Here is a 23978-nt window from a genome sequence, read left to right on the forward strand (position 1 = left end):
TCTGTTTGCCTAAATTTGTATCCATTGAAAGGGGTCTAATGACACTGAATTAATTTCGTTTTCAAGGTCTGGGTACATATGTGCCAATGTGTTAACATTTTGGGGGGGTATTTAAAAGAAATAATCCGTTTACTGGCAGTATGGTATGTTGCACGTGTCTCAACACGTTGCCTAAATTTGCATATACATGACTACCACAAGGGTAAGCTCATATGTGAGGTCATCTATCACGTTTATTCAAATAAAATTACTGCCAAACAGTCACGTGTAATGAACGAACAAACACCCTAGATTGCTTCGCCGCCTGAATCGTGAATGTCTAGTAAACTGGGACATTTCATTAAAGCAATTAAGACTTGACGGTCATTGATATTGTGTTAATTGAACATTGCATCTACTGTTTTGGTTGAGGGGGGGTTTATGGACGGACTGCATATTTTCCAATGCAATCATTTTGAATCATTTACAGTTTTGGCAACCTTTCCTGTCAGTACATGTTTACAGTATGTGTACAATTCTTTATATTCATAAATTGCCTCGAATCAAACACAAATTTCTGGTTAGGATTAATCAATGCGCAGCCGCTAGCGCAGCATCATCCTTGCGAACACAGCCGAAGAGGAGCGGTGCGGCCCTGTAAAAGCGCCGAAGCATTATCCCCGGGTTAGAAGGTTCCTGGGTGTTCTCCTTCGTGATCTACGTTTATGTCTGCCTACATTCTGGGCCATGGACACAACCTTTAGCAGTAATAATATTAGTTTTTTAATACCTACCTAGTAAAGCAAAGAATCGTTTGGAAAATAAGAAGTGGCTGGATTGGTAAGTATACGCTTCTGAACTCGATTCTGATAGTCGACTCCAGTGACAGGCTTGCTAAGGACCCAGCTAGCTCATAGTGGCCAAGCTGGTATACCCGACAACTGTCACGAGAGAGCTGTCATGTTACAGTGTATCCTAGCTGGCAAACGTTGAGGTAATATGTAGTTAGATTGCCGCAATGTAACACTTACGCTATATTAGATATACAATTAAGCTAATCACGACACTGTTGCCAACTTGTACTGTTAGCTAGCTAAACTATATCCAGCTACAGTTGTGACCCCTTGATGAGAACAAAGATAGCTATGTCGTACGTACCGGTCATTAAATTATTTCCCCTATCCCAGGTTTCCTTTCCCAATTCTTTCTAGCTACCAACCTATCTGATATTTATAATGGTGGAATATCAGTTCATTTTTTTCATCAAAGGTTATGAATGGAATAGAAAATGTCAGTGACTTAGATTAGTCTGTAGTCAATGCAGGCAACGTGTGGATGACAAAAATGAGTTTGTCAGCTATCACTTCCTGCTTTCCAGACGCAGAAGTGATACTTCTTCATACCTTTTCTGTATGGTGCAGTTTAGGCCTTCCATCAAAAATAGAAATGCAACATGTAACGTGTTGGTTTCATGAGCTGAAATAAAATGCGAAGTGTTCCATACACACAAAAAGCTAATTTCTCTCAAATGTGTTTAGTGAACATTTCTCAGTTGTCAAGATAATCCATCCCCCTGACAGGTGTGGCATATGAAGCAGCTGATTAAACAGTCTGATCATTACACGGATGGATCTTGTGCTGGGGACAATAAAAGGCCATTCTAAAATGTGCCGTTTTATAACCCAACGTCACAGATATCTCCAAGTTTTGAGGGAGGGTGCAATTGGCATGCTGACTGCAGGAATTTCCACCAGAGCTGTTGCCAGAGAATGTCATGTCAATTTCTCTACCAACGTCGTTTTAGAGAATTTGGCAGTACATCCAACCGGCCTCACAAACGCCGACCACGTGTATGGCATCGTTTGGGAGAGCAGTTTGCTAATGTCAACATTGAGAACAGTGTCCATGGTGGAGGTAGAGTTATGGTATAGGCAGGCATAAGCTACAGACAACAAACAATTACATTTTATCGTTGGCAATTTCAATACACAGAGATACCGTGACGAGAGGCCCATTTCTTTTAAAGTATCTGTGACCAACAGATGCATATAAATGAGGGCCAAATTCATTTTTTGTTTAAATTGACAGATTTTCTCATTATAAATTGTAACTCAGTAAAATATTTGAAATTGTTGCTTTTATATTTCTGTTCAGTATAGAGCTATGAACAATTTGCATCTTCACCCTAGTCTCCCAGAGGGCTGTTTTGGAGCTATTGTCATAATGTTTACACACCCATCCACTCCTTCTGGAGCTTGAATGTTTTCTTCACATCATCTGAAAGCAAATGAGTTCTCTGAAATTCCACCAACACAAAGAACGTCAATGGGGTCCTTGGCAACCGCCTTTACGCCTGCCCACTCCATACAGAGGGCAAACTTTGTTTTTACTATCACTATGTTGGCTAAGGTTTCATGCATTCCTGTAGCATCAAACTATACAAGCAATGGAATGTGGACCATTCCTTATGCCTTTGCTGTCTTCTATCACAGCTTAGATACATTTTAGTCCTTTAGCAGACGCTCTTATCCAGAGTGACTAGGGTTCCATGCCTTGCTCAAGGGCACATCAACAGATTCTTCTCCTAGTCGGCTCAGGAATTCAAACCAGCGAACTTTCGGTTACTGGACCAACGCCCTTAACCACTAGGCTACCTGCTGACTTAAATACCAAACCTTTACCGCATGCAGGATTGAATGAGAGAGATTTTATATGTAGGCGTTTTATTCAATGTAAATATAAGATTGATTAACTCTTTTATTTGAACGTTTAGATTGCAGACTCTGGTTGAGGCTTGTTGGCCAGTGAATGCATAGAGTGAAGAAGGTCAAACTTGGAGACAAAACAGAAGGTTACTGGAAGAGGTATGGTGTACCTGTGCGTTCCAATGACCTGTGTGTACCTTCTCTGTGGATAGGAGTGCTAGATAACCCATTGTATAGGCCAATACATGTGTGGCTGTCTATCTGTCTGTGTGCGTTTCCATACTAGATGCAAGTGCCATTGTTCGTGAGCATGTAGATGACCAGCGGGTTGTCTCTGTGTTTTTTTTCTGTTCTCCCTCTCAGTTGTTTAGGAGGGAATATGACGGCGGTGGACGGGCTAACAGACAGCACAGAGGTGGTGGAGATGGAGGACGGTCCATCTCAGTTCTATGTGGAGAAGCACTCGTGGGGCGGCCTGCGTGACATCATCCACAGCAGCAGGAAGTACTCAGGAATGATCGCCAACAAAGCGCCCCATGACTTCCAGTTTGTGCAGAAAAACGATGAGTCAGGCCCCCACTCCCATCGACTGTACTACCTCGGTGAGCCAAGGCCATCTGCCACTGATGATCGTCACACTGGCTTACTCAGTGCTTCATTGAGTTACTCACATTTCTCAAGTTGCAACACTGTTTTGCAAGTTGTACCTTGGCCTCTTAACTCATTTTCACTTCCGACCATCTCTCTCTATCGATCAGGAATGCCTTACGGAAGTAGAGAGAACTCACTGCTCTACTCGGAAATCCCCAAGAAGATCCGGAAAGAGGCCCTCTTGGTGTTGTCGTGGAAACAGATGCTGGATCACTTCCAGGTGAATATCCCTTGAATTCTCTGTGCGTCACTGAAACCTAATGACCTCCGAACCTGGTGCCAAGGAAATCCTAATGAAATATGTTATAGTTATTATCCTCATAAGATGAAGATCTCAAGCTCTCTAACATTTTTTTTTACCGTGGTTTGTCATATGTTCATAACAAGACCTGAAGCAAGGAGATGCGTAATAGGAAAGTGGAACGATCATTTCTCACATATTCACAGACATTCATTCAGAGATACCCACAGTCTCCAGACAGCGACAATTAAATTAACAGTTGAATAATCATTAAAGGTAGACTCAGCGAAATGACGCTGCCACGATCATCACCGCAGATTTTGCGATGACTGAGATGCAGACTTCGCTCGCACACAGTCACACACAGTATCTTCGCATGTGCATGGGTTCGCTTCACTCTCTCAGATAACAGGCACACACACATGCATACTGACGCCACACATTTTAAATAATTTATCCAAATCCACCAATCAAATGTACAAAAACAGGATCCAAACATTTCAAAGGTCCCTGTATGCGTGGCCCTCCAGGGTACAGAAAGCACCTCCTTCTCCAAACAGCTAGGCTGCCCACGACAGCTGAAACAGAGCAGTATCTCGTCAATTGCTTCGCCCTAGTTTTTGTCAGGCCCGCAATCTGGAGGCCGCACCAAGTCTGTGTATGTGCCAAATATCAGCGCCACCAGCTTGCACCTCCACCCGAGGCTGTCCCAGCATGGCATGAAAGGCTGGTATTTAAAAAGCCTCTCAGCAATGGTTTGCTCCATGGAGCCGTCCACTGAGCAGCCCACTTCCAAAATGAACGCCTCCCCCACAACAACAATATCTGGTGTATTTGGCCCACAGGAAATCACATCATCATCAACATCAAACCAGCTTCCTGTTACACAACAATGTTTATGCATGTGGGCTGTTGGTGAGACCACTTGTCTCACCTCTCTGGCTATCCGTCTGATACCAAGGAGTGTCTTCCTGGATGTAGGATGAGATGTTCCATCATGGGTGACAGAAGCCTCCACAACAACACTGTGATCTGCCAAAGCTGCATCAGAGGCCGTCACTGGCTCAGTTTACATATTAGTCCGTCCGGTTGCTCAGGTCGTTGAGGTCCTGCCAGTCTCACCCGACTCCAAAGCCTGCAGCAGCACGAGTGTCCAATTTTCCATTGGCCTTCCTCCTGAAGCCCAAGAAGTTGTCCTCAGTGTCCCTGGCCAGTGGAACCTTCCTCAGCCAGAGCCTCCCTCCTTCTGGACCTATGGAGAACTGCCTAACTGTCACATCATCGTTGAACACGTTCAACAAGTCAGTCAGTCTGGTAGACAATGTAAATGGACCAGTAAGTAAGCATTTCACTGTTAGTCTACACCTGTTGCCTACGAAGCATGTGACAAATACAATTTCATTTAATTTGATTTCAGGTACGGGACCAAAACAACTGTGAAGTTTTTAGCCTCGCACTTCAACGTTCTTAGTTGTTGCTGAAATTGACCCACTATGCTGTTTACTTTGTGCACCAACATCATATCGCTGAGTCTACCTTTAAATCATTATGATGACAGCAAAATGACTTTCCCCTCACTACCAGGCCACGCCGCACCAGGGGGCCTATTCCCGGGAAGAGGAGCTCCTTCGGGAGCGGAAGCGCCTGGGAGCGTTTGGGATCACTTCCTATGACTACCACTCCCAGACCGGCCTGTTCCTCTTCCAGGCCAGCAACAGCCTCTTCTATTGTCAGGACGGGGGAAACAATGGCTTCATCGTGAGTCTTACCCCCCTTTATTCATTACATGAACTTAGAAAGCCTTTCCTACATCTGCAATTGCCACTAAGTGAGTTACAGTAACTTTGATTAGTAGCTGCGTTATTGAATGTCATTTGAACATCCTATAGTTGATATGAGCATTGGTGCATGAACTGCACAGCACCCAACGCCACAGCAATGAATGGCTGTTGCTGTGTGTATGGTTGTGTCTTCAGGGTTGCATTCATTAAGGCACACTGTAGCAAAAAAAAAGGTTTATCAATGGAAAACGAAAACAAGCAGTTCTATTGGACAAGTTGAGGTCCTCCCTGTTTGTCTGTTTTGTTCAGTTTAGTGCCTAATGAATACGACCCTGTACACTAAGAGTGTGTTTCCTGGTTTAAAAGCAGTCTGCGCCCATTAAGCCGGTGGAGATTAAGACACAGTGCTCAGGGACCCGCATGGACCCCAAGATCTCCCCAGGACAGCCCAACTTCATTGCTTTCATCAACAACAACGACCTGTGGCTGGCTAACCTCAAGTCTGGGGAGGAGAGGAGACTCACCTTCTGTCACAAAGGTCAGAAGGGTCAGGGACTTTTGGAAGTTTGTGTACTGTAGTTGTATGGAATTGTTTACACTCTCTATGCCATGTTGCTGACACTGCATGGATTTAATGAAATAAATGAATCCCCTCTCCCTGGGTCAGGTCTGGATAATGTGAAGGAGGACCCCAAGTCTGCGGGCGTGGCCACGTTTGTGATACAGGAGGAGTTTGACCGCTTCACTGGCTACTGGTGGAGTCCCTCTGCCGTAGAGGGTGAGTAGGCACCTTCTGTCACGCCTTCCTTATGACTAGAGAAGGAACCATTTTCATGTGAGAAATTGGGCTCTTCCTTAATCAAACCGTCAGTCAGTCATGCTTTGATGAACGTCGTACAGGCTTTAACTTGCCCCAGACACACTGTCATCATGAAGCTGTGTCTGTTATGAATGCTAGCTGTTTCTGTATGCATTTTCAAGAGCATGTTATCAGTTCCGTCCGTCTGTCTAACCTGCTCTTCTCCTCTGTTAGACTCAGATGGGGGCAAAACTCTGTACCTGCTGTATGAAGAGGTGGATGAGACGGAGGTAGAGATCATTCATGTTCCCTCTCCAGCCTTGGAGGAGCGGAAGGCCGACGCCTACAGATACCCCCGCACAGGTGAGTCCCCCTGGCGCTGGTTGAGTCCCCCTGGCGCTGGTCGGGTCGAGTCCACCTGGCGCAGGTTGAGGCCTACTCGGGTAGGGTTGTATGTGGTTGTAGTGACACGTGTTTTGCCTGACGACTCAAACTGAATTCTTCCGCTGCTCTATGACTGCCATCATTGAAGTTGTTTATGGTTGCGTCAAAATGAGGGGTGTTGTAGAAAACAAGGCGCCGTTTTACCGACGCGTGTTCTGGTTCTGGCCCAACCCATCCGTTTCTGGGACCAATCAGAATGTCAGGAATGTGTTTGTGTTCTAGAAATCGTTGGGGAGGTACTCAGATCCAGACTAATTGCAGAGAACAAACTAACATCCGTGGTGTAGAGTTTGGCCGGAGCAAGGAGTTTGGGAAGCTAGGCAAATATACAGTATTAGCAATGACCTAAAGAATTTATTTCAAGAGTAGACCACTAGAATTAACAAAAATATTATTATTTTTTGTAGGCAGTAAAAATCCTCAAACCACCCTGAAACTGGCTGAGATAAAGACTGACATACAAGGAAAAGTAAGCTGCTTTTGACTGCTCTCCATTTATTCTCTTATTTTGCTCTTGCTGCTCACTGTAGTGTTTATAAGGAGACTTGTGTGTGTGTGTGTGTGTCTCCAGATTGTGAGCATTCAAGACAAGGAGCTAGTTCTCCCCTTCACCACCCTGTTCCCTGGGACGGAGTACATCTCCCGCGCAGGATGGACGACTGATGGCAAATAGTGAGTGTTACGACATAATGTTTCCCCAGGAAACACTGCTTTTGACCTGTCTCTGATGCTACTTACATTGGTGATGGTTAGGGCCGGGGGACGGGAAAAGGCATCCTCCAATTCCGCAGAAATCTTGGTTGATTAGTTGATTCATTGAATCAGTTGTGCTAGTGTTGAGCTCCAACACAGGCCTGCATACTCTGTAGCGCTCTAGGACCTGGGTTGGTGTCCTCTGAGCTTGCGGAAAGGACAAGGCATTAGTGATGTTGGACCTGTCATTATTGTACTGTGCGTATGATCCAGTCAGTGAGGGAATGTGTGTTTCGGTCTCCCCCAAGTGGTTGGGCAGTGCTGCTGGACCGCAGTCAGAGGAGGCTCCAGCTGGTGCTGCTGCCCCCGGCCCTCTTCATCCCCGTCACAGATGACCTGGCCCAGAGGCAGAAGAACCTGGAGGCCGTGCCCCATGACGTCCAGCCCTACATCGTCTATGAGGAGACCACTGACATCTGGATCAATGTGAGATGGGCAGGGCAGGGTGGGGATAACATGGAAAATGACTACGGGTTAGGGAAAGGAGGGACACTGACTTGTCATTCCTCATTTTAAACTCTGGAGCCTCGGTCTTTCTTCCATCTGTACCTTATGAGAGAATTGTAGTTACCAGATATGTGCTTAGTATTATGTAGAATTAATCGTCAGACTGTAGATTTGGCTATCAGTGCCCTCTCAAAAATAGAAGATTTAATGCTTCTTGGGAATTACTCTAATATTTAGCTGCATGTACAGTTTGGTTGTTGAATTCCCTCATCTCACAGTCACTCTAGTGTAATAGTGATTTGAAGGGCTATATATTGACAGTGTGTATGTATGTTGACATATGTATTTGCATGGAAGAATCAGGCCACAACAAACTAACAACAACCATGTTTTTCTGTTGTCCACAGGTTCATGATATTTTCTATCCGTTCGTTCAAACGTCAGAGGACGAGTTCTCTTTCATATGGGTGAATGAATCCAAAACGGGCTTCAGCCATCTGTACAAAATCACATCAGCATTGCAACCAGACTGCTACCAATGGTCAGGAAGCTACAAATACACAGAGGGTAATTCCGTTGCTGTCATTAACCAGGTTTTGCATAATTAAACCCACGTCGGGCCTGATGGGTAAAAGCAAATTTGCTAAATCTCGGTCCCCCCAAAAATACACTTCACAAGGCGGGTTAAGTTTATTGCTTAAATAGATTGTGACAATTGCGGTTGAGACACAGTTATGAGCAACTTTTGATATAATAGCCAGTAAGAGTCACGTGATGATATGCCTACTACCACAGACAAAATCAGTTATGATGAACTTTATGAAAATGTACAATAAATATAGAGCAGTGGTACTCAACTCTTAACCTACGAGGTCAGGAGCCTGATGGTTTTCTGCTCAACCTGATTCTTTTTTTCTTTTTTCACCAGGTAAGTTGACTAAGAACACGTTCTCATTTACAGCATCGACCTGGGGATTATTTACAGGGGAGTGGAGGGGGATGAATGAGCCAATTATAAACTGGGGATTATTAGGTGACCGTGATGGTTTGAGAATTTAGCCAGGACATCAGGGTTAACACCCCTACTCTTACGATAAGTGTCATGGGATCTTTAATGACCTCAGAGAGTCAGGACACCCGTTTAACGTCCCAGCCGAAAGACGGCACCCTACACAGGGCAGTGTCCCCAATCACTGCCCTGGGGGATTAGGATATTTCTTTAGACCAGAGGAAAGAGTGCTTCCTACTGGCCCTCCAACACCACTTCCTGCAGCATCTGGTCTCCCATCCAGGGACTGACCAGGACCAACCCTGCTTAGCTTCATTAGCAAGCCAGCAGTGGTATGCTGCTGGCAATAATTAATTGCACATATCTGATGTCCCAAGTCTAAATCAGTCCCTGATTAGAGGGGAACAATGAAACAAAGCATTGGAACTGGCTTCCAGGTCCAGAGTTGAGTTTGAGGGATATAGAGGGTATTATTTGAATTCTGGTGACATGCCATGATCAAATAATAATGATCTTGCTGTTATCTATAATCTCATCATACAACCTACCCTGTCCACTTTACCAGTGAACTGTTGTCTAGAGCACATGCTCCAAAACCAGATGGAGTGACAAAACCATCGTTAGACTTAAATTGGTTTCCATCGCATTTTCAACTTAGTTTTTTTTGCCCCCGTTTTCTCACCAATTTCTTGATTACGATCTTGTCTCATCGCTGCAACTCCCGTACGGACTCAGGAGAGGCGAAGGTCAAGAGCTGTGCGTCCTACGAAACACAACCCAACCAAGCCGCACTGATTCTTGACACAATGCCAACTTAACCCAGAAGCCAGCCGCACCAATGTGTCGGAGGAAACACTGTGTCAGTGTGCACTGCACCCAAGCCCGCCACAGGGGTCACTAGTGCGCGATGGGACAAGGACCCCTAACCCGGTCGTGACAGAGCCCCAACCCGGTCGTGACAGAGCCCCAACCCGGTCGTGACAGAGCCCCAACCCGGTCGTGACAGAGCCCCAACCCGGTCGTGACAGAGCCCCAACCCGGTCGTGACAGAGCCCCAACCCGGTCGTGACAGAGCCCCAACCCGGTCGTGACAGAGCCCCAACCCGGTCGTGACAGAGCCCCAACCCGGTCGTGACAGAGCCCCAACCCGGATGATGCTGGGCCAATTGTGCGCCGCCCCATGGGACTCCTGGTCACGGCCGGTTATGACACTACAACCCCAGGCTGTAGTGACGCCTCAACACTGCGACGCAGTGCCTTAGACCGCTGCGCCACTCGAGAGGCCCGGGGTACGTGGACATTTTAAGTGCTTTTTATGTGCATCACATCATCCCTCACAGCTTTTTATCCACAGCCAGTCAATTTGATGGAAACACCTCTGGGGAGTTTAGAATATTCACATGAAATTCTGTTGCAAATTGGATGGAAACCTGGCTATCGTCATGTTTTGTGTGACAGCAGAAACAGATCTGGGATTCAGGCTTTGTCCTTCCTTCCTTGAGCTAATCACTGATCTGTATGTGTCGTGATTTAATGAAGGTGAGATATTGATTGAACTTTGAACAATCTGTAGTCGCCATCCGGGTGTCACAATACTGCACTGTAAGTCTGGCTAATGTAATAAAAGTCCAAATATCATCTCTAATCTCTATGGTATTTTCCTCTGCAGGAGACTTTAAATGTGCAATCAAGGAGGAGGTGACTCTGACCAGTGGGGAGTGGGAGGTTTTGGCCAGACATGGCTCCAAGGTAGGATATTCAGTCAGTCAGATTAAAACCCTTATTGTCACAGTGCATTATAACATATCTTTATAATGGACTTTTGTGTGTGCTTACGCTATTGTAAGTTTATAATGCATGTTCTGCCATCAATATAAATATCATCTGTGATTCTCTCTAGATCTGGGTGAATGAGGCCTCTAAGCTGGTGTACTTCCAGGGCACTAGAGACACTCCCCTGGAGCACCACCTCTATGTGGTCAGCTATCAGTCCCCAGGGGACGTGGTCAGACTCAGCAAGCCTGGCTTCTCCCACAGCTGCTCTGTAAGCAAGGTATGGACTCACTCAACAAATAGGATTGCCTGGCTGCCAAGCCCCCCTCTTGCACCCCTGTAATTCCAACTCTTACCCCAAAAATGTATTCTTGTAATCGGGCTACAGGGATTGATTGAATATATATATATATATATGGCCCTCTGTCGCCTGTCTTTGCATTCACAAGCTCTCCGGTGGCCATTTTGCCAAACAACATGACTGCAGTAGGTAGTACCAACGAACACCGTAACATCCTGGCATTCTGCTCTCAGTTAGACACACTGCACTCAATCATCCCCTCCCCACGCTTCATGAGACCACACCACATAAGTACCATAGGGAGGTACAGCTGATCTCTTCCCTATGAGAAGCCTGGTTACATCAGGCAGTGTTGTGGAACTCTGCCCATGTCATGCTGTTTAACCATCTGGTCATTCAGCGTCACTGTGTGCCTGTGTGAGAGGGTATTGATGGATGTTACTACAATGTTACAGGAACTTGCCTTAGCTGTTAACAGATTGGGCAGAGTAGACATGTTGTGTGGGCATCTGGGCCCTCTGTGATGTGGAGTTATCCAGGGAGGTGGTTCTAAACCTGATGGTCTCAGATCTGTTGTGATTTTTCAGGTATACCTTTAACATTGTACGGTGAGAGACAAAGCTGGCTTGAAATCAGGGCCCCGTGACATTCTGTCTCCGATGTGAAGATTAATTCACAGCTGTTCATCTCGGTCACCTTCTCTCACCCCTTATCATTGTATCTCCCCTTTCTATCCCTATTTCTCTCTATATTCTTTACTCTCCCTCTCTTTTTCTCTCTCCACAGAACTTTGATATGTTTGTCAGCCACTACAGTAATGTGAGTACTCCCCCCTGTCTCCACGTCTACAAGCTGACTGGCCCCGAGGGAGACCCTCTCCACATGGTGCCTGAGTTCTGGGCCAGCATGATGGAAGCCCCAGGTAAGGAAGAGAGGAGGGTTTATATCATTACTTTAAAAGTCCCAAAAATGTATGTGGCAATTACAGATTACCCCTTTAAAGATGTATCCTGTCTTCCTTGAGACAATCACTGTATAGGTGTAAACTGTACCACGGGACTCTCAATTACTCATTCCAGGGCCAGGTTTCCTGATAGCAATGGAATTTAGGCTTCTGAGAGTTTTAACCATGCATCTTTGCTACAACGGCTGAAGATGTAACATGCGTTTCCAGTGGTGTAAAGTACTTCAGTAAAATACTTTAAAGTACTACCTAAGTATTTTTTGTTTATTATTTATTTAACCTTTAACTAGGCAATTCAGTTAAGAACAAATTCTTATTTGCAATGACTGCCTACCAAAAGGCAAAAGGCCTCCTGCGGGGACGGGGGCCTGGGATTAAAAATAAAACACAAATATGGACAAAACACACATCACGACAAGAGACACCACATAGAGACATAAGACAACAACATAGCATGACAGCAACACATGAAAACACAGCATGGCAGCAGCACAACATGGCAGCAGCACAACATGGCAGCAGCACAACATGGCAGCAGCACAACATGGCAGCAACACAACATGGTAGCAACACAACATGGCAGCAGCACAACATGGTACAAACATTATTGGGCACAGACAACACTACAAAGGGCAAGAAGGTAGAGACAACAACACATCACGCGACGCAGCCATAACTGTCAGTAAGAATGTCCATGACTGAGTTTTTGAATGAAGAGATTGAGATAACTGTCCAGTTTGAGTGTTTGTTGCAGCTCATTCCAGTCGCTAGCTGCAGCGACCTGAAAAGAGGAGCGACCCAGGGATGTGTGTGCTTCGGGAACCTTTAACAGAATGTGACTGGCAGAACCAGTGTTGTATGTGGAGGATGAGGGCTGCAGTAGGTATCTCAGATAGGGAGGGGGGGGGCTAAGAGGATTTTGTAAATAAGCATCAACCAGTGGGACTTGTGACAGGTTTACAGAGATGACCAGTTTACAGAGGAGTATAGAGTGCAATGATGTGTCCTATAAGGAGCATTGGTGGTAAATCTGATGGCTGAATGGTAAAGAACATCTAGCCGCTCGGGAGTACCCTTACCTGCCGATCTATAAATGACATCTCCGTAATCTAGCATGGGTAGGATGGTCATCTGAATCAGGGTTAGTTTGGCAGCTTGGTATCTGTCCTGGGGTTCCACTTTGCTATTCATATTTTTGACAACTTTTACTTCACTGCATACCGGAAAGGAAATAATGTACTTTTTACTCCATACCTTTTCTCTGACACCCAAAGTACTTGTTACGTTTTGAATGCTTAGCAGAACAGGGAAATGGTCTAATTCACGCACTTATCAAGAGAACATCCCTGGTCATCTCTACTGACTCTGATCTGGTGGACTCACTAAACCGAGAACATCCCTGGTCTTCTCTACTGCCTCTGATCTGGTGGACTCACTAAACAGAGAACATCCCTGGTCTTCTCTACTGCCTCTGATCTGGTGGACTCACTAAACAGAGAACATCCCTGGTCATCTCTACTGCCTCTGATCTGGTGGACTCACTAAACAGAGAACATCCCTAGTCATCTCTACTGCCTCTGATCTGGTGGACTCACTAAACAGAGAACATCCCTGGTCATCTCTACTGCCTCTGATCTGGTGGACTCACTAAACAGAGAACATCCCTGGTCATCTCTACTGCCTCTGATCTGGTGGACTCACTAAACACATGCTTCGTTTGTAAATGATGTGTGAGTGTTGGAGGGGCACAACTTTCACTGGGGAGGGGGGACTTGCAACATTTTGGAATTGCACCCGTACCTCTGGCTATCAGTAAACAATTTGCAACAAGAAAGTTGTGCCCTGTGGTTTGCTTAATAAGCAATTGGAAATTATTTGAACTTTTACGGCGCACCATAAATAAAATATTCATTGCGGATGTTACACATCAGGAAATATATTGAGGCAAAATTTACAGACAGTAGTGTACAAATAGCTAATTAAAACCTAATTGAATTAAGTAAAATGTATTTATATATCATTCAGATATATAGGTCTATGTAGCCTATATCCTACAGGAACACGGTTGGAGTGAAAACCTACAGGAACATGGTTGGAGTGCCCTAATCTTGTTTTTCTGTGTGTATCTTTGTGTGTACTCCAGGTTGCCCAGGAGATTACAAATCTCCGGAGATCTTTGACTTCCCGGGAAAGTCAGGCTTCCAGCTCTATGGAATGGTGTACACGCCTCACAACCTCCAGCCTGGCAGGAAGCATCCCACAGTCCTCTTTGTCTACGGTGGCCCGCAGGTTTGTGGCTTCTCTCAGACATTACAATTTTGTTATTTGATCAGGAATTCCTTATAGAAATCCAATCAGACCTGTGAGCGCTGAAGGGGTAGGAACTAAGGGGAAGGAGTCTGGGTTTTGTCTTGATGGGATACAGCATTTGTCAAAATGGACTTTTCATAGCAGGTTAGGAGAACTTATGCTGCAGGTTATGATAATTAAAGTAGTAAGTTAAGAGCATTAGGTTAAGGTCAGGAAAAGGGTTAGGGTTAGCTAAAATGTAGACATTGCCAGGGGCTGAAATGGAATTGGTCCTGTATGACCTGTTTGTAACTAGCAATCATAGCCAATACTTTCCCTAGAAATAACCATACCAAGTTCTGTCACCTTGTTGTTTTTCACGTACAGTAGCAAGATGTGTTCAATGCTGAAGTCCTGTAGTCTCTATAGGGCTGACCCAAACCGTACGGTGATGTCTAAAATATATATCTATTTTTTTAAATGATCCTTTCCAGGATTGTTCCAACAACTGTGGTGTATGCATAATCAGGCTAGCCCTGCTAGGCTCTGCCCTGCTAGGCTCTGCCCTGCTAGGCTCGGCCAAGGCTAGGCTCTGCCCTGCAAGGCTCTGCCAAGGCTCGGCTCAGTGGTGTGAAAAGGGTATGTGTGTGCCCACAGGTCCAGTTGGTGAATAACACCTTCAAGGGGATGAAGTACCTGCGTCTCAACACCCTGGCCTCTCTGGGATACGCTGTGGTGGTCATCGACGGGAGAGGCTCCTGTCAGAGAGGCCTGAAGTTTGAAGGGGCTCTGAAAAACAAAATGGTAGGATTGGTCGAAAGCCAACCCATATCTTGCTTTTTTTAATTTATATAAATGGTTCCAATCCAAATTGTTCCATATTGTTGTGTATAAACATTAAAGCTGTAATCCTTAATGGTGAAACTGCAACGTACGTTTATGATATTACAGCAACAAGAAAGTAAACAACCATCGGATGTCATCGCACGCATGATAAAGAGCACAATATGTACTGGCATTTTATTTTTTTACCCTGCTGCACCACGCTCTTCAGCTCGGCAACAAAAACAATAACGGTGGTCGGGCGGCCAGGGGCGCTGTGTCCCCATGCTGCGGATTCAATCTTTAAGGTACCCGTGATCTACTGTAGACGCAGACATGGCAAATTGTACTGTGCCAACAAAGGCTGTTCTTGCTGTGCAGGTTCATTAAATCACATTGGATCACCATATACCGTGTGCAGGCACCCTTTTTCCTGTTAATAATACCTTCTGGTATTTATTAATTGAACAGCACCTGTGTGACTCTCTCACGCATCTTTCATCTAGACCAGGTGTTCTTGAACTTTTTCAGCTTGAGACCCAAATGAGAAATTGATCGTCCTCCCATGACCCAAATTAAGAAGAAAATGTGTGATTAAATGTGTGATTAAAAAATGTGAATTTGACCCATCTGGGTGTGTCACAGTGACTAATGTCCTCCTCTCTCTGTGTGTTACCAGGGCCAGGTGGAGACTAATGCCCTCCTCTCTCTCTCTGTGTTACCAGGGCCAGGTGGAGACTAATGCCCTCCTCTCTCTCTCTGTGTTACCAGGGCCAGGTGGAGACTAATGCCCTCCCCTCTCTCTGTGTGTTACCAGGGCCAGGTGGAGACTAATGCCCTCCCCTCTCTCTGTGTGTTACCAGGGCCAGGTGGAGACTAATGCCCTCTCCTCTCTCTCTCTGTGTGTTACCAGGGCCAGGTGGAGACTAATGCCCTCCCCTCTCTCTCTCTGTGTGTTACCAGGGCCAGGTGGAGACTAATGCCCTCCCCTCTCTCTCTCTGTGTGTTACCAGGGCCAGGTGGAGACTAATTCCCTCCCCTCTCTCTCTCTCTGTGTGTTACCAGGGCCAGGTGGAGATTGAAGACCAGGTGGAGGGCCTGCAGTACGTGTCAGAGAGGTTCAACTTTGTGGACCTGAGTCGCGTGGCCATCCACGGCTGGTCCTACGGAGGCTTCCTCTCCCTCATGGGCATCATCCAGAGACCCAACGTCTTCAAGGTGAGAGGAACTACTAAAATACACACTTCCAATCCCAAATCACTTGATGATCTGAGTAGATTCGATACCACATTGCCCTCTGATTGGCTAGGGGAGATTTTCCCATATTGCTTAGACCTATTTAAACATTTCAGATCTCCAGGAGTGGGTAGTGATCTGAAGAGACTTCATTGGACTAGAACCATCTTGGATTGCGTTTTATTCTAGAAAGTGTAATCACATCTCATTTACAATGGAGATTAGACTGAATGTAGTTGATTATAGATTGGCCTATTGGTGAGTATAGCTTTGATTTATTTGAAGCTCATCAGATATGACATTCTGTATGGATGTAGTTTTCCCGTTAGGCCTCATGGTGTTGATGTTGGGTCACACGTCATTCCACACTGCAGTTCTCATAGTGCCTGTCCTTAGTTGTACTGCTCTACAAAGCACACTGGCAAAGATCAACAAATGTATTATTTTTTAAACCATCTATGGAGCATTTTAGGGTTATGTGTCATGCTCAAGGGCACGTCAACAGATTTGTTTTTTTTCTCCACCTTGTCAGCTTGGGTATTCAAACATCAACCTTTTGGTTACTGGCTCAATGCTCTAACCGCTAGACTACCTGCCCCCTCTCACCAGCATCATCTCTCACCAGCATCATCTCTCACCAGCATCATATATACCAGCATCATCTCTCACCAGCATCATATATATACCAGCATCATCTCTCACCAGCATCATATATACCAGCATATCTCTCATCAGCATCATATATATACCAGCATATCTCTCACCAGCATCATATATATACCAGCATATCTCTCACCAGCATCATATATATACCAGCATATCTCTCACCAGCATCATATATATACCAGCATATCTCTCACCAGCATCATATATATACCAGCATATCTCTCACCAGCATCATATATATATATACCAGCATATCTCTCACCAGCATCATATATATACCAGCATATCTCTCACCAGCATCATATATATATATACCAGCATATCTCTCACCAGCATCATATATATACCAGCATATCTCTCACCAGCATCATATATATATATATATATATACCAGCATCATCTCTCACCAGCATCATCTCTCACCAGCATCATATATACCAGCATCATCTCTCACCAGCATCATATATATACCAGCATCATCTCTCACCAGCATCATATATACCAGCATATCTCTCATCAGCATCATATATATACCAGCATATCTCTCACCAGCATCATATATATACCAGCATATCTCTCACCAGCATCATATATATACCAGCATATCTCTCACCAGCATCATATATATACCAGCATATCTCTCACCAGCATCATATATATACCAGCATATCTCTCACCAGCATCATATATATACCAGCATATCTCTCACCAGCATCATATATATACCAGCATATCTCTCACCAGCATCATATATATACCAGCATATCTCTCACCAGCATCATATATATACCAGCATATCTCTCACCAGCATCATATATATACCAGCATATCTCTCACCAGCATCATATATATACCAGCATATCTCTCACCAGCATCATATATATACCAGCATATCTCTCACCAGCATCATATATATACCAGCATATCTCTCACCAGCATCATATATATACCAGCATATCTCTCACCAGCATCATATATATATATACCAGCATATCTCTCACCAGCATCATATATACCAGCATCATATCTCACCAGCATCATATATACCAGCATCATCTCTCACCAGCATCATATATATACCAGCATATCTCTCACCAGCATCATATATATACCAGCATATCTCTCACCAGCATCATATATATACCAGCATATCTCTCACCAGCATCATCTCTCACCAGCATCATATATACCAGCATCATCTCTCACCAGCATCATATATACCAGCATCATCTCTCACCAGCATCATATATACCAGCATCATCTCTCACCAGTATATCTCTGACCAGAAAATGTACCAGTATATCTCTCACCAGCAGTAGAGGTACCAGGGGGCGTATTCAGTATGTATAGTACTGCTCGACAGAAATAGGGCTTCATTGAACCATTAAATAGCAGAAGTTTAGACATGCCACACAATCAATGTATGCCACCACCCTGCTATACTGAACAAATTCCCACAGGCATCCATCTTCTGAAAAGCAGTTTGACCTGTCATGTTGCGCTAAAATGTAGAAAATGAACACCTGCTGAAGTGTGATTGTACAATGCATCTTAAATGTCTTAATTGTCTGTCACAGTGGAGGGAGAAATGGCAGGACAGGCTTATTTTAATGCTATCCTTACTGAAAAAAATAATAAATTGCCCCCCCCCCACCCCAAAAATAACAATGTTGTTCCTTTTCAGGTGGCCATAGCGGGTGCACCCGTGACGGTGTGGATGGCGTACGACACGGGTTACACAGAGCGTTACATGGATACACCTGATAACAACCAACAGGGCTACGAGGAGGGCTCCGTGGCGCTGCATGTGGACAAGCTGCCCAGCGAGTCAGTCCCATACGGTTTACTGTACTCTATACACTTGAACCAATCTAAGAGATAAGAATGGCCGACTTCTATATTTATATATTGTACTGTAGATGAAGGTAACAATGTTGTGGTCAGTTCCATTTTATTGATCATTGTTGAATAAAAACAGGCATTGGTTTTGAGCAACAAAAATACTACTTATTTGTTTTTTGGATGTTTCTCAGCTCAAATTTCAAGGACAGATGGAACGTTATTGAGTTTCACCATAAACATTTCTATATGTATAATAAACAGGATATGCTTACTGTAGTGTAGTATTTTTTAAAGGGACGAATATGAAAATTGAACCTGTTTTATTTTCATGTGGTTTCTATGTCTGTTTCCGTCCCTTTGCAACCCTCTCCACCCAGGCCAAACCGCTTGCTGATTTTACACGGATTCCTTGATGAGAATGTTCACTTTTTCCACACCAACTTCCTGGTGTCACAAATAATCCGTGCTGGAAAGCCATATCAGCTACAGGCTAGTATATTTACGTGTTGTTGACCTTTCTAAATCTGTGTTGAAGGCATGTTATGGGTAACAATGTCCCATCTATTGATATATGTTTCCCCAACATGGACATTGTGGTACAATTAGAGAGAAGCACTGCTACAGTCTGTCCCATGTGGTGTCAGTGGGACCCAGAAGGGGGCTGCTATCTTAGCCAAGACTTTAATGGACAACTCTTTCATTTGAATGGGTTTCAGGGAATATTGTTTTCAGAAAATTGCAAATTGTAGTCACATGTACCATATAGTATATACTGAAGCAGGAATGAGTGGTTGATTTTCCTCTGTTGTTTTGCAGGTCTACCCCAATGAGCGACACAGTATTCGCTGCCCTGAGTCAGGAGAACACTATGAGATCATGCTGCTGCACTTTCTACAACAATACCTCTGAAAGTCACCCCCCTCTACCCCATTCTGAAACCAACTGTATACCTCCCCCGAAACCTCTGAAACCCAGGCATAAAGACCTCTCTGTAGCCACACCCAACTACTCCCAACTTTACCATGAACTGGTGATCTCACTCAATTATACCTCCACCTGTCTCAGTTGCTCTCTCTCGGTCTCTCTGTCTCTCTCTCTCTGTCTGTCTGTCTGTCTGTGTTCTCTCGTCCCTGCACCTAAGGAGATCCAAGGCAGGGTTGTGAAGTTTCACCTCGGACCGTGGAGTGAAAGGGGACATTATCTGGAGGCTGTCTCAATCTCTCTCCCTCTCCACCGTGGAGTGAAAGGGGACATTATCTGGAGGCTGGCTCAATCTCTCTCCCTCTCCACCGTGGAGTGAAAGGGGACATTATCTGGAGGCTGGCTCAATCTCTCTCTCTCTCCACCTCGAACCGTGGAGGAGTGAAAGGGGACATTATCTGGAGGCTGGCTCAATCTCTCTCCCTCTCCACCTCGGACCGTGGATAATGAAAGGGGACATTATCTGGAGGCTGGCTCAATCTCTCTCTCTCTCCACCTCGGACCGTGGAGGAGTGAAAGGGGACATTATCTGGAAGCTGGCTCAATCTCTCTCTAATTGTCTTCCCTTTCTCTGGATTGTTTTGCCAAATGTTTTTCTTTTTCCTCCATTTTATTCACTCTAGTCAGTGGTAGGATTGGGGTTCCTTGAAAACTAAATGGAATCTATACACACACACACACACACGCAGCATATTGGAGTTGGTGTAATGGCTAGAGGAAGAAACGCTGCCTTTACTTGCATTCATTAACTATTTTAAGTGTGTATTGTTAAAAAAAGAAAATATTTTTATGGATTCTTATTCTTTTATAATGAGTGTCAAATGAAGTCGCTCATTGACATAATAAAGTCATTTTCTCTCCTCACATTGCAGTGCTCACGGTGTCGGCTTGCCTTCTGAAGACATACCATGTATGCCAAAGTACTTCTTGACTTGATCGTGCTGGTATTTCCTTTTTTACGGCAATTACGATACGAGTACGAGCAGCCAAGTCTTAAGCAGCTTTGTACCACCTGAATAAAATGTGTACGTAATGATGAAGAATAAATACATGTATGATGAAATCTCTTTAATTTTATCATTTATCACAAACAAGGATGGATGGATGGATCTATGCATATATGGATGGATAGACCATAATGATGAACCAAGATGTTGAGACTGTTTCAATGTCTCAAACTGTACATGATGTACAAGATCAGTGTCATGGTCAACTACAATGTGATTCATATGTTAACACAGGGAATATCCTATGTGTGCAATCTCAGGGCTAGTAATCTTTCCATGTGAATTGATATTCCTCTAAGACCCTCCTGGTTCTTTGGAGATGGGGAGACATCTCATGTCCCTTTTGACCAATCACATCAGATCTTTTTCAAAGCTGATCTGACCAATTTGTGAAGAAAAAAAGATCAGAATTGTGCTACCTGTCTAAACGAGGCCTCTGTTCCTCTACTCATTGAGTCCTCGAGCAGGTGCAGAGGGTTGATATGCTATCCACCATAGAATTTAATAGAGTCTCTATGCCAGAGCCATATGTTAAGATATGTCAATATATTACTCTGCTCTATGCTATCCACCTTCCCTTTGGGGGAACGGTTGCCATGGATACCAACGATGTGATGCTGCCATTTCATAGAGGAGCTCGCTGGAAGCAAGGGTGCTTGGAAGTGATTGATGTTACCGAGGAGCCTCTGTAGGCTCTGCCATTTTGAGCACATGTTAGTGATGCAGCTGGAAATGGGAACTCAACCTTTTATTAGTGAAGTTGAATTGTATCATTTAAAAAAAAAAATCTAATCAAAGTAACCGTTTACCCTTTGGCTACCTTTTTATTGATAAAAACCACATATTTCATTTGACATCCTCTATGAAAAATGTACCTCACTGTCTTTTCCATGTGTGTGTGTAGACCCTACAGAAAGTGAATTATGACCCTTCAAAGTCAGCATAATAGCCTGAGTGTCACAGGAAGATAATGATCAATTGGCTCAAATCACACAGGCACCTAGGCAGTATGTCATTCGCCCTCAGAACAAGATTGAATAAGGAAAACTGAGCATTTGATAGAGGTCGATCACAAACAGTAGGACATTGGATGTTCCTTCCTGTCCCTCACTCTCTCTGAAGGTGTTCTGAAACACATTAGCAGTAAGACTGACCAGATTTCTTGGTGTGAGTAATTGAAGCTGGACCCCAGCTCGCTGTAAGATGACTGAACTTCTGATTCTGGGGAATATGAGAGGTCCACGTGCATGGTGCCTCCAGGTAACTGCTGCTTTAAAACATGGCTCAGTCTCAACCCTGGCCTGCCTAGGGAGAGTTTGCATCACTCAGGTATTCCTGTAAAGTGAATTGGTGAAATATTATGTTTCGTCGCTGTGGTGGAAAAATGCGGAATGCAAATCAAGAGCCAGGGCGTGTCATTACTTTTCACCATGATGGATTGGCTTCAGTAATGAAGGCTTGATAACATGAAAAAATATATAACTTGGTAATATGCAAATCATTGAAATGGGGACAAATAGCACACATTGATTTGATAATCATGTTCGAACTCAGTTGTATCAGCAAATTTCCGGTCAATACAATTAAATGGAAGAACCCTTACTCAGCCATACTATACGACATCAAACAGAAACAGTGGATTCAGAAAGTAATCATACCCCTTGACTTATTTCAACAAAATTATGTTACAGCCTGAATTCAATTTATTTTTTATTTTTTTGTATAATTCTCACACCTCTATCTACACATTAAAAATATGTTCTGTGTTCTAGAAAGACCTAGCAAAGCTGCAGCTGGTTCGAAACAAAGCAGAAGGCCTTGCCCTGAACTGCACACACAGAACTAACATCAACAACATGAATGATAGTCTTTCATCAAATCAAATTGTATTGGTCGCATACACGTAGATGTAGATGTTATTGTGGGTGTAGTGAAATGCTTGTGTTCCCAGCTCCAACAGTGCAGTAATATCTAACAATACACAACAATACACACAAATCTAAAAAGTAAAAGAAGGGAATTAAGAAATATAGAAATATTAGGACAAGCAATGTCGTAGTCCGGAGTGTCAAATCAAATTGTATTTGTTACATGCGACGAATACAACAGGTGTAGTAGACCTTACAGTGAAATGTTTACTTACAAGCCCTTAACCAACAATGCAGTTCAAGAAATAGATTTAAGAAAATATTTTCTATTTTTTTTTTTTTTTAACACAATAAAATTACATAACAATAACAAGGCTATATACAGGGGGCACCGGTACAGAGTCAATGTGAGGGGGCACAGGTTAGTGGAGGTAATTTATACATGAAGGTAGAGGTAAAGTGACTATACAGAGATAATAAACAGAGAGTAGCAGCAGTCTAAAAACAAAGGGCGGCGGGGGGGGGGGGGGGGGGGGGGGTGTCAATGTAAATAGTCTGGGTGGCCTTTTGATTAGTTGTTCAGCAGTCTTATGGCTTGGGGGTAGAAGCTGTTAAGGAGCCTTTCGGACCTAGACTTGACGCTCCGGTACCGCTTGCCGTGTGGTAGCAGAGGGAACAGTCCAGGACTGGGGTGACTGGACTCTTTGACAATTTGTTGGGCCTTCCTCTTACACCACCTAGTATATAGGTCCTGGATGGCAGGAAGCTTGGCCCCAGTGTGTGTATATATGTGTGTGAGTGATGGGATGTATAGACAATATGGACAGTATATGAATACAATATGTAGTATATATGAAGAATAGTATATGTACAGCAATAGTTAAATTGGATAGGCCTTGACTAGAATATAGTATATACATGTGAAGTGGGTAAAACAGTATGTAAACGTAATTTAAAGTGACCAGTGTTCCATTATTAAAGTCACCAGTGTTCCATTATTAAAGTGACCAGTGTTCCATTATTAAAGTGACCAGTGTTCCATTATTAAAGTGACCAGTGTTCCATGACTACGTACATAGGGCAGCAGCCACTAAGGTTCATGGAAGAGTACACGGGTGGTAACCGTCTAGTGACAGTGACTAAAGTAGTGGGTGGAGGCCGGCTAGTGGTGACTATTTAACTGTCTGTTGGCCTTGAGATAGAAACAGTTTTTCAGTCTCTTGGTCCCAGATTTGATGCACCTGCACTGACCTCGCCTTCTGCATGGTAGCAGGGTGAACAGGTCGTGGCTCAGGTAGCTGAGGTCCTTGATGATCTTCTTGGACTTCCTGTGACACCAGGTGCTGTAGATGTTCCAGATGGCAGGCAGTGGGCTCTGACCACTTCTCATCTAGTCTTTTAATGAAACATTTGTGTGTTG

General features: G+C 44.2%; 1 protein-coding gene across 5 annotated transcripts; it reads left to right on the top strand.

Moving 5' to 3' along the window:
- Positions 1-30: 30 nt before the first annotated feature.
- On the top strand, positions 31-20746 carry LOC109871695 (dipeptidyl peptidase 9-like). 5 transcript variants are annotated; one of them, XM_020462658.2, is made up of 21 exons: positions 31-819; positions 2753-2843; positions 3048-3286; positions 3443-3555; positions 5161-5334; positions 5724-5895; positions 6025-6135; positions 6391-6519; positions 7008-7069; positions 7172-7272; positions 7602-7779; positions 8208-8367; positions 10479-10558; positions 10710-10862; positions 11670-11805; positions 13991-14136; positions 14794-14940; positions 16024-16176; positions 18545-18687; positions 19080-19191; positions 19519-20746. In XM_020462658.2, the coding sequence occupies exons 2-21, from the start codon at positions 2788-2790 to the stop codon at positions 19609-19611; spliced, it is 2658 nt and encodes an 885-aa protein (XP_020318247.1). In that variant the 5' UTR covers positions 31-819; positions 2753-2787; the 3' UTR covers positions 19612-20746. The 5 variants fall into 5 exon arrangements, with proteins under 5 accessions (XP_020318247.1, XP_020318248.1, XP_031662491.1 ...); XM_020462659.2 differs by having other exon boundaries at positions 562-819; positions 5727-5895; XM_020462660.2 differs by lacking the exon at positions 2753-2843 and having other exon boundaries at positions 584-819.
- Positions 20747-23978: the final 3232 nt, after the last annotated feature.

Source organism: Oncorhynchus kisutch, linkage group LG27 (assembly GCF_002021735.2).
Source record: "Oncorhynchus kisutch isolate 150728-3 linkage group LG27, Okis_V2, whole genome shotgun sequence".
NCBI lineage: Eukaryota > Metazoa > Chordata > Actinopteri > Salmoniformes > Salmonidae > Oncorhynchus > Oncorhynchus kisutch.

What these genes read in the sequence shown, in the direction of transcription:
- LOC109871695 (XM_020462658.2), top strand. Translation starts at nt 2,788, where the DNA reads ATGCATAGAGTGAAGAAGGTCAAACTTGGAGACAAAACAGAAGGTTAC. An exon ending in ACTCACCTTCTGTCACAAAG is followed by an intron (nt 5,896 to 6,024) that starts GTCAGAAGGGTC and finishes TCCCTGGGTCAG; the next exon opens with GTCTGGATAATGTGAAGGAG. An exon ending in AAGCTACAAATACACAGAGG is followed by an intron (nt 8,368 to 10,478) that starts GTAATTCCGTTG and finishes TTTCCTCTGCAG; the next exon opens with GAGACTTTAAATGTGCAATC.